This window comes from Uloborus diversus, chromosome 2 (assembly GCF_026930045.1).
Source record: "Uloborus diversus isolate 005 chromosome 2, Udiv.v.3.1, whole genome shotgun sequence".
NCBI classification, from domain to species: Eukaryota; Metazoa; Arthropoda; class Arachnida; order Araneae; family Uloboridae; genus Uloborus; species Uloborus diversus.
In genome coordinates, this window is record NC_072732.1 from 128,391,629 (window position 1) to 128,403,296 (window position 11,668).

The window sequence follows — 11,668 nt, forward strand, 5'->3', positions numbered from 1 at the left end:
ACTTTTCTGTACTGCATGCTTCTTATGGAGAGAAAAAATACATAAGTTCAACTACGTACAATTTCGTCACATATTAATAAAATTATGAAAGACAAAGCGCGAATGAAATTTTGAGGCGAACTTCCGATTTTCAATGCGTGAAATACGCTTGTAAAGAACATCTCTGAACCAAAGTAAACAGAAGTAACATGTAAGCTCAAAGGCCATTTCACAGAATTTTGTTCAAATGTACACTAGAAAAATTTCGAAACGTAACTGATTATTTCCGTGGAACATAGCAGGATTTCACGGGTTTTCACCTATTTCCCCGTAAAATCAAGCATGTTTGCAAACATGTTTTTTGAATTGCTTCTAGTTGCACGAATACACACTCCTCACTGCAGTGAAAAATATTTTTAGCTACCAGTTAAAATATTAATTGAGTGTATTTATTAAGTGTATCGTCTTTAGTTCAATTACGGTACGTCCAGATTGTCTAAGTTTCCAATGAGAGCGAGTAAGTCACTGACACTTTTTTTGCCATAACTAATTAGTTTACTGTTTCATACGCACATCATTTTATTTTGAGTTAATCCTACCAAAACACAAATTTAAAATAAAGCAATGCGCTAATCAAACAGTAAATTAAATAGTTATGGCAAAAAAAAAATGTCATGTTGCGGTTGCATTTGGACAAAATACTGTGAAAAATGGCCTTCAAATAAAACTAAATATAACTTCGTGACAAATTGATCAAATTATTAGAAACAAAAGGAGAAATGCGTTTGACTAAATTTTTGAGGCGCATTTCCGATTTTCAATGTTTGAAATGCGCTTGTAGAGAATATCTCGGAACCAAAGTAAACAAAAGTAACATATAAGTTCAAATTAAACTGCGTACAACTTCGTCACAAATTAATAAAATTATTAAAGACAAAATGCGTTTTCACTAAATCCTTTTTGGCGTATTTCCGATTTTAAATGCGTGAAATTGCTCTTGTAGAGAATATCTCTATACCAAAATAAACAGAAGTAGCATGTAAGCTCAGATAAAACAACAAAAAGATATTCAAAACCGTTATGTGGATGCATCCTCACATTGTTGAAAGCTATTGACCTTCAGTTAATGGTCCTTAAATTACATCCTCAGAAACATTTTCGCACCAAAATGCAAGAAATCGTTTGCAGCACGCAATCCTCAAAGCTGAAATGCCAGTCTTTCGTAAATTTGAGTTGTTTGTTGTAATCAGCGTTATCATCATCATCGTGTAACGTTAAATTACGATCCCGTAAATTTTGGCAAGGTGAAAACATGTAACTCGTCATTGCTTGCAAAGGGAAAATTTACTTTTTCGGAGCATATTATCAGAATAGTAGAACCTCGATTGTCCGAAACTGTTTTAACCGAAACCTCTTTTAACCGAACTATGTTTCCTTAAATTTAATTAGTTTAGTTATTTTGATAAGCAAACATCATCACTTCGAGGTCAATAGAAAACAAAAATTGCCTTTTTTGGCGCATAATATCAGAATAGCAGAACCTCGATTATCCGAAATTCTTTTAACCGAAACCTCTTTTAACCGAACTATGTTTCCTTAAATTTAATTTGTTTATTTTGATAAGCAAACATCATCACTTCGAGGTTAATAGAAAACGAAAATTGACTTTTTCGGCGCATAATATCAGAATAGTAGAACCTCGATTATTCGAAATTCTGTTAACCGAAACCTCTTTTAACCGAACTATGCTTCCTTAAATTTAATTTAGTTATTTTTATAAGCAAACAATATGGCTTCAAGATTATTAGAAAAGGAAAATTGGCATTTTCGGCGAATAATATCAATATAGAAGAGCCTCGATTATCTGAAACTTTTAACCCAAACCTCTTTTAACCGAGCTATATTTCCTGAAATTTAATTAATTTAGCTATTTTAATAAGCAAACAATATTACATCAAGGGTATAAGAAAGTGTAGCCCCCGACGAAGGCACCGCATTATATCCGAGCATTTCCATCATTTTTTTCCCATCTCATTCTCGCCATAAAAATTTTGAAAACATTCTAAACAATATTAGTTTTAAAACGCTAGTCAAGACGAAAACGATCGAAACTAAGAAAGTATGAGTTAAATAAATACGTTTGTGCATAAAAAGTAAAATAAGAAATAACAACGTTAAATAACTTTTTGAAACTTCAATTTTGAAAAGTTGATGGAAGGCAGATTGGAACCTCATTCCTTTTCTTACCATCATAAAAAAGGACCTGCACTTGCATTTTAGGACTTAAATCTGGAAAAGTTGCCGGTGCGTTGTCACTCAAGGGATTGGCAATCGCGTCATCGCCCCTCCCTTGTATCCGTGTATGTCATTTGAAGAATTCACTCAAATGTCTGCAATTCCCAGTTTAAAACTTGCGTGCTAATAAGTTGCGCTTCTCTAAATCCGCTGTAACAATTTACATTTAAGTTTCGAGCGGAGGTTAACAAATAGGAACCTTGTAGATACTTGTTTTCATGCTTTTAGTTATGCATGAAACGGCACACCCACATGTTGTTCTCACTCCGCAACTTAATAGCCGTCATATGCAAGTGGTGAAACTCTGATGAGGCTGGATCCCAGTACCATCTATCATGGAGCTGACATGCTCCAATGGCGAAAGGTTCCCGAAACAATCCAACTGCTGAGATAAATGCCCGTCAAGTAATGAGAGGGAATATCAAAGAGTGGACCATGAGATAGATTTTGCTTTCAAACTTCAGGGTGCTCTTTCATTTGAAATTCAGATCTGCTCGAATTCGATTTCTGTTATTCATTTATGCAGAATTCTCGAAACTCTCATCTGGATGCCACGGGAGACAACTAGTATCAAAGCGGATATCAGAAACGATGCCTTTGTGTGGTTTAAAATGAGCTAAGGTCTTTTAGTGAAGTTGATTCAATGATTGGTACTTAACCTTTTCGCCCAGCGTTATATCACGTCAATTGCAGTTGAAAATTAAAAAAATAAATAAATAAAGGTAAGATTATAGTCCTTTTGGAAGGTAAAACTTTGAACCTAGTGGTTCAATTTTATACTGCCGTGGGGCGGCAACTGCAAATTTTCATTTTAATCCTTTTTTTTTTCTTTTTCGTCTTCTATTGTACGTTAGCTTTATTGTACAAGCTGGCTTATTTCTATTCCGCTGAAAAAAAAAAAAAAACGCGAAAAAAAACGTCGAATTCCAACATTATTAATATTGAATCGAAAACCAGTTTCTTCAAATATCTCGCAAACTGATTTCTGCAGGTACTGCCGTTTACCTGCCCACTGCAGTTCACTTCACCACTAATTATAAAACATTACATGATAAATTTAAATATTCGTACACCCAGACATTAAAGATACATAGCAAGGTTGTTTCTTTTTTCTTCCAAGGCGTGAAAATACTCCTTGGCATTTTTTTTTAGGAGGGTAAAATTTGTTTTTAAGAATGAGACACACGAAATCAGTAAAGCCTATAATGCAACTTCCTAAGGATGAAAGAGGAAGATGGTCGGGAAAGAAGTGATTTTAAAGCTAACTTAGGCTTTTAGGAGGTATTCAAGATGTTCGACATTTTTTATTCAAAAAAATAACAAAACATTCAAATATAATAATTTAAGAAAGACAATCCCCCCCCACACACACACACTTCAACGTCACACTTCACCCTGCTCCCCCCCCCCTTGTCATATGTCATGTTATTTTTTATTATCCTATTCTAATTTTCAAAAAAGCATAATATCACATTTCTTGCTGCTCCCTCCCTCCCTCTAGTCGCAACCTCACAATTTGATGAACATCCTTCCCCTCTCAAAGCATGCATCATTTAAATATGTGTCCTTGTTTAAGTGCGTGAAATACTTAAAAGCATTTCATTCAGCGATTACAAAACTAGCGAAAACAATCGTAAAACCGAATATAAGAGAAAAATATCTGTTGAAGTTGATTTAAATATTTAACATAAATCCGATACAACAACTCAACACAAGTTTGTTTGTGCGTTTATTTTTGTAAAATAAAACAGAAACATGTCAGTGTAAAAGAAGTTTTGCCTCAAGCAAGAATGTAACCATCTTTTTTCAACAAAAATAACGTTTTAAAAAGGTGTTATCAAGAAACTAATCCTTTGAAATGTCAAATTTCAAATCCCGTTCTTTTTGAAATGTTTTTTTTTTTTAATTTAATTCTCATCTATACGCACAAACACTGATACACACAACAACGCTAAACATACAAACTGTGTAAAATAAAAAAAAATACATTACACAATATAATAATTATTATGCTCACAGATGTAACTGAAAACTGCGAACCTAAAAATGGTCAAAAGAAGAAAAATAAGTAAAAATCACTATCTGCTCTATTTATGGAGGATTTTTTTTTTTTTGGAGAGAGGGGGGGGGGGGGCAAATTCTCAAAATAGACATTCTGAAGTATCACTGGATATAATTTACAATTTTGCACAAATGAGTAAAACACGTTTAAATATCTTCCCCTTACAAGTAGAAATGCGAAAAAAACAAGTGTAATTTTTTCGAGGTTTGAGGAACCGCATTAACATAAAAAATAGCAGTTTAAAATAAATAAAAAACTGATGAATAACTGCAAAAACGATGCTCAACCCCGTCCATGTTAAATTGTTTCACTAGAATTACTTCTAACGCGAAAATAATAGAATGAAGTTACTTTGAGAAACTGGAATGCCGCAAACGAAGACGGCCGCATCTCGAAACTGCTAAATTCTGACTGCTAGTAAATTTGACAGGTTTGTTTCAGGGAACACTTCCACGTGAGGGCAAACTTATCAGCATTTTTTGACATTTCAGTTCAAAGTTACTCAGTAAAGTTTGGATTTTCGACTTTTGGCCAGCTTTTTGGCTCAATTTTAGCTGTGCGGCGTTTAGTTCAGTTCAAACCTTGCAAAATCTTTGTAATGAATAAAACTGATCATTCAAAAGGGGTAAAGAGCTTTGTTTTGGTTACATAGCACTATGTAATAACAGTCAGCCACCTTTCCTATTTCATGGTAGGGGGCGCGGTGGGGAGGTTGAGAAAGCAATAAAGAAATGAAGTGAAGTGAAAAGAATTCGTAGTTTGACAGCGATGGAGATGAAGATGAGTGTTCGATGTTTGAAGATTTGTGTGACGTTTAGTGCTTGTTTACTAAATAAAACTGAGTCCATAATAAGGATTTGTTTCGACTTAAAATTGCAAATATGATTACCGTTACTATTTTCATTCACTACCGGAGTGATTCGCATTGTATTACGGTGAGTTTTTAATTTAATTTTTCAATTAATTAAGTGTAATTGTTCACATGTGATTTTTAATCACTTGACGTATTTGTCAGTATCATTGCATTTTGGTGTGTTTTTAATTAAGTTTTCAATTTATTTAGTGTAATTGTTCAGCTGTGATTTTTTAACAACTTGACGCATTTGTCTGTGCCTAACACTGCCGAAAATTACCAGCAAATTTGCACATGTCCGTATTTGACACGAGCGATCAAATTTCACGTTATTTCATTCCTAATGCCTGTCTGAACTCTGTTCTAGAAAAATAGGTTAGATTATTATTGATCTTATTTACCATGAATGGCACAACTGTGCGCTATTTTTCTTGTTTAAACCACGTTCTCTTGTGCCGTCCCCCAACTATTATGCCTCCAAATTATGATCTAACAATTTATGAATAAAATGCAAACAATTGCCGTATTCTTTTTTAATTCATTAAAAATAATAATAAAGTAAGCATTTGAAATGGTACTTCTTTTCAATGTTTATGTTACGCCCTATTTGGTGCATTATTCCTGACCGATTTGGTGCTTTTTATTGACAACCAAGCAGTTTCAGAAAATTTTCGCACCCAAATCCGTAGTTTCGTTCGTAGGGTAGGAGGGCAGGGACGGATACAAAAAACCATTTTAGGGGGGAGGGGGGGTCACGCTGAAGAATGACTCCCCTCCCCCTCCCATGAACGAACCTACAGTTTTGGGTGAAAAAAAAATTCTGAAACTGCTTGGGGGATAATAAAAGCACCAAATCTGCCACGGATAAGACACCTAATTGGGGATAAAACGTTGCAAATCAATTTCATAAGAAAATGAAACGAAGTAGTAGTAGTTTCAAATATTTACTTTCAAAAATAAGTAAAAAATTGAAAAGGTAACTGTAATTGCTTACATTTTATATAAAAGTGTTTGAACACAATGTGGACGGATACTGTTGTCGACGGTTGAGAGGGAGGTGTCATGCCCCCAAGACCTTCCCCCTGCATCCGCCAGAGTAGGAGGGAGGGGGAATCGTTCATCAGCATACTGCCCCTCCCCAAATGGTAATTTGTGAGTTTATAACATTTACATTATTTACTGTCATAGTTAAACAAACCCTTATTGTCCATTAAATACCACACTTTATGAGTACACTTACATTTTTTCTGTCTTCTATTTAAACTTATTTCGCGACTTAAAATTTATATCTTCGCAAGATTAAAACTTTGATGCCATTAAAAATAGTTGTTTTGCTAGTGTAAGAATTATCAGAGTACAAAAAAAAAAAAGTTTAAAAAACTGAAATATGACTACACAAAAAAACTACTAAACCGTACGAAACAAGGTAGGTGCTGTTTGCTATCATCGTCTTATTGAGTAAAACAAGTCATTTGTTACGTTAGATAATAGCTTCGCTTTAACAATACCCGAACTAACGATTTCCTCAATTTAAAGATATATTTCACTGGTCCTGATTTAACGGTGTATTGAATGTATATGCTCCTCGATATAACTGTATCCTTCATTTAACTATGTATAATTTTTACCAGTCTCTTGTCAGTCGTTAAATTGGGGCTATACTGTATTCCTGTTTATTTAGTTCTATTCTATTCTATTCAAGAGTCAGAATTGACTACAACTGTATTTATGTCGAGGACTGCATACTAGTGCCTTGCCTCCATTATTTTATATACCGATAGATGGCAGCACCATCACCGGATCGAACAGTTAATGAGAATTTTAGAACTAGTCCAAGAGCTAATAGCTACCTGGTACTAGCACCCCCAGAGGTATCGTTTCACTTGGAGGACATTGAGACCACGAGCATATTTAACGTCGCCCAGTCCCCTTTAATGACGACGGTGGGTCTTCGACCAGCGGGGATCGAACCCGAGCCCCTCCGGCCCCGAGTCCAATGCCCTACCGATCGTTTATTTAGTTCTATTGAAATAATCTGTCATTGCCACACTAATAACATAAATTCAATTCAAATACCATGGTCGTGCGTTGCCAAATACAGATTTCTTTTTTTTTTTTATAAATACTGTTTAAAGAAGACGGATAAACGTTTTACTAGTCAAAAAAAAAAAAAAAAAAAAAACATGCAATAGATTCGCGATTGATGATGCGAATTGAACATAGGAGATAGGGAAGTTTCCTTTCAATAGTAAACCTATATCTTAATTTTTAACATTGAAAATGCATTCGACTCATTTACAAAAAACGCGAATAAAGGAAAAACCTAATTGGATAAAGAGGTTGCAAAAGGACATTTCGTCCTTTCGAGAAGAAATGTTATCTTAAATAAATGCATTGAAGATAACTTCGATATTATGAATTGAACTTTGTAGGATATCGGGAAGTTTCCTTTCATTAATAAATCTGTATCTTAATTTATAAACATTAAAAATGCATTCGAATTCCGGGGGGGGGGGGTACAAAAAAAGCCTTGAATTATAAGAGGCAGTAAAAAATAAAATAACTTTAATAAATAAATGTGTGTTTTAATAAATATACAGCGAAGATGCATACGATGTTATGAATTGAACATTGTAGGATACCGGGATGTTTCCTTTCATTAGTAAATCTATATCTTTAATTTATAAACTTTAAAAATGCATTCGACTTCCGAGGGAGGCGGGTTACAAAACAAAAAAAAATCTTGAATTAGGAGGCAGCAAAAATAAAATACTTTTCCTGAATAAATGAGTGCTTCAATAAATATGCATCGAAGATGCATACGATAAATTACAGAATTATTTTATTAATAAATCTTAACTTAATTTATAAGCATTGAAAATGCATTTGAATCACGCAACAAAATGATAATAATAATAATTGGATAACAATAATTGAAAGACATGCATTTAATTTTTGGGAAAGCATTTTTTCCCTGAAGCCAGTGCTTTGTCGTTGCGTGTGATATTTTCAAGAAACAGAAGATGATTTTCTTCCAACCTTGGCCTGTTTCATTTCAGAGCAGGTTTAATGACGATGCACGAGAAAAGGTTCAACAAGACGTCAATTGACACATTGGTCGAAAAGTTTGGTAGACAGACAACTCAAATGTAAACACACCACAGTGAATGAACAGTTTGTAATAAGTCTAAAGGAAAAAGAGTTTCAAAAAAGAACTACAGTAAAACCCCTCCTGACGGACACCCCTCTTATGCGGACAATTTTTAATTCCCCAATTCCATGGCAAATAACATTATTAAACCCCTGTCTGCGGACAAAAAAATTTGTCCCGTTAATGTCCGCATTAAAGGGATTTTACTGTATTTCTTTTTATGAATTGGCATCAGCAATGTCTTTCTTCATTGGGTTGCTCTACCAGGGGTGCCCACCTGGGGGGGGGGGGGGTCATAGCGCAGATTGCGCCATTGATATTTTTAGGGGTGGCTATTTTCAGCAGTAATTTTCTACTTGGGGGGGGGTCTTGCTTTTTGAATGGGGGTGCTTCACGAGATTAAGGGGGACGCACCTTTGCTCTTAAGGAGGACACATTCCTGGGTTGCACTACTCTTCATTTTGTATCCCTTAAAGTTCTCGAACCTCGGGGGGGGGGTCGCATTCCCCAAGGGGTGTTGAGGAATGTCAAGGAAGGTGTCAAAGCTTCAAGAAACAAAATGAAAACATAAAACTAACTATGATTTGCTCAATTTTCTGGTCAAAAGAAAATGTTTTAGACAACATCGATAACTGCTATCGGCATTATTATTGTTTAATTATTTTATATTTTTATCTATTTATTTTTTTTATTTGTGTATTTTTTATTTATTTATTCATTTTATTTTATTTATTTATTTAGGTTTTAGGTGTAGTTCTCATCCACATATCTCTGTTAATCTCGGTTTTTAACTTTAGTTTACAAATGTCAAAAGATGGAGCAAGGCATTAAAATTGAATTGAGGTGCGCCATCTCACAACATTTAGAACTTAATGTTTAAGAACTAACAGTGGCAACACTACCGTTGATGTTGTAGAAGCGACTTGTATCACATGCCACCCGCACCTAGATACCAGATTACATCTAATTTGTACTTAATTCCTCGATTTGATGTGCTCTAATAATTAAATGATCAAAACAAAGTTGTGCAACAATGCAATTTTGAATGGAATTTTTTGCTTAACTAGCATATTCTGGCATTGAGTCGAAAGACAGCATGTACACAAAATCACCTTTCAATTTTCCAAAATGACAACTTTTGTTTTTTACTTTTTAAAGGACAATTTGCAATGTACAAATGCAATTTTCAAATATTATTTCCATGAATTTTCTTATATTAATTTATTTGCTTAAAAAATTTCAAAATAAAAATAAAACTCCTAATTGTTATTTCATTTAAATTTTTATTTTCCTATTATTGCGAACATTTTTTCCCCCTACAAAGGTGGATAATAATACAAAACAAAAAAAAAATGTGAAAAAAAAAAAGAAACAAAACGTTTCAAAATTCCGATGATTCGAAAGTTTTTAAAATTCCCTTCTCAACAAAACCAAGTCATTCCCGAGTTTTTTTATCCACTCTTTACATTCCTATTCTCTAATTAGACGGAATTCAGGCCTATTTACGCATTTAATGTAAATTGCAACTATAGAGCTTCCGTACTTGTTTTATTAGATTTTAAGCCCTGCTAGGTAGACCACCCTGTATTTCACGTGAGAAAGGAAATGGGGCAAACAATTTGAGTGCTAAGATATAAAACCGAAAAAGGAAAAGGATATGGGGAGGGAGACGGAAGACGGCACTGCAGAAAATTCACCCTTGGATTTGTGTGGGTAAACAGTGGAGGATTTAAAAATTTGGGGTTAGTCTCTTATTCTTGAAATAAGCGTTTTTGAGAAGTATGCGTTGTTTACAAAAAAATTATAGTCATTACAATCTCAGTTCATGAAGATATTGCGTAGCATTCATATGAAAAGCTGCTTTGTAAAAGGGGTGTTTTTTAACATCTTCTAGTCATACATTATGTATCCACAAGAGGGTGCCCATGAGGAAGGGTCCATCTCCATAGTGCACACTGCGCCACTGAGAGTTTAGGATAGTAAATTCGAGAGTGCTTTTGATATCTTGGAGTGGAAGAGAGGAGGTTGGACGGCTCTCGTTCTAGTGCGTTTCGTAGCATTGGGGTAGGGGGTCCCCTATATCACCAACATAAGTCCAATGCATTTCTAAAATAAATTAAGGTGAACTGAATGAAGCAAAACAAATTGTTTTAAGAGCTTATTTTGAGTGCGTCGGGGCCCCCGTATTTGTTACCCGCCACTGAGTGATTATGTCACTTTTACAAACACGTTTTATTTTTATTTTTTCATTGTCTGTAAGTATTCATGTATCAGGAATTTTCACCCTCTTCCTGAGATCGGATTCTTATGAAATTCGGTATGCGGCCACAGATTTGATTACCAAACTATTTATAATCGGTTTATTTCAATTTTAAGCAGCATTTGCGCATAAATCGTCTGATATGAGGACGAAAAAAATTGCTCGCAACGTAGGGGTGCTCACATGGGGGAGGGGCATGGCGCAGACTATGCCATTGAAAATTTGGGGGGGATTTAACAGGTATATTTCTCATTTGGGGGGGGGGGGTGGCTCTTGCTTTTGGCGGGGAGTTTTAGGGGAAGTGCGCCTTGATCTTAGGGGGTTGGGCACACCTGGTTATCAGCATCGGACATCGATGGAAACCCCCGAAATTTCTGCATTCGATGAAATTTGTTCTCCTTAAAGTGAACAGCAAGAAAATCTAAACTGAGGAAATGTGTTCTCACCTCTGCCGTATCCGTGCGTGTGTTTGGCGAAGCTGTTGACCACGGCGTCCACCGCCTCTTTGAGGATGGTCTTGGCGCGCGCGTCGGACACCGAACCCGTCACCGAGCGCCGGCTCGGGGGCACGGGGGGCGCCGCCTTCGTCTTCGGGGAAGAGTGCGTCGTGTGTCTCGCCATGTTCGACGTCATCTCACCCTGGCTCGCTCTCGCCCCGATCCAGACTTCTCTCCTCTGCCACAGCACTCGCGAAATTCACAAGACAAAAAAATATACGTATGGATGTGTTTATCGGAAAGCCGACTGTTCGCACCCTGCCTACACACGTGCGATCGCCGTCGGACCTCGAGTGGCCTACTTGATCGCAGACGAGCTCTCCGGTCGGCGGACGCGACGGTTGTGTTGTGCGGGATCGCGTTTCGAGAGGTTCGCAGAGGAGTTCATAGATGGCGCCTCCGGTAAATACCTTCTGTTGCTGTTATTATTCTAGGGTGGGGCCGGTACGGATGGAGAGAAGAGACCACGATTTGGCATCGAAGCGTAGCTTTTGGCGTTGTTGATATTTTCAAAATTCATGTATATTTTTGAACATTATGAGGGATTCCTTGTACTCCTCTGTCGTCAGTT

At 36.0% G+C, this 11,668-nt stretch overlaps 1 protein-coding gene across 1 annotated transcript in view; it reads right to left on the reverse strand.

Moving 5' to 3' along the window:
• The window catches only part of LOC129216032 (protein limb expression 1 homolog), a 371,051-nt gene extending 359,680 nt beyond the window's left edge, over positions 1 to 11,371 (reverse strand). The window contains exon 1 of the mRNA XM_054850176.1: positions 11,047 to 11,371. Coding sequence (XP_054706151.1) covers positions 11,047 to 11,233 — 187 coding nt within the window. The 5' untranslated portion in view covers positions 11,234 to 11,371. The remainder of the gene's footprint in view (positions 1 to 11,046) is intronic.
• Between the last annotated feature and the right edge of the window lie 297 nt (positions 11,372 to 11,668).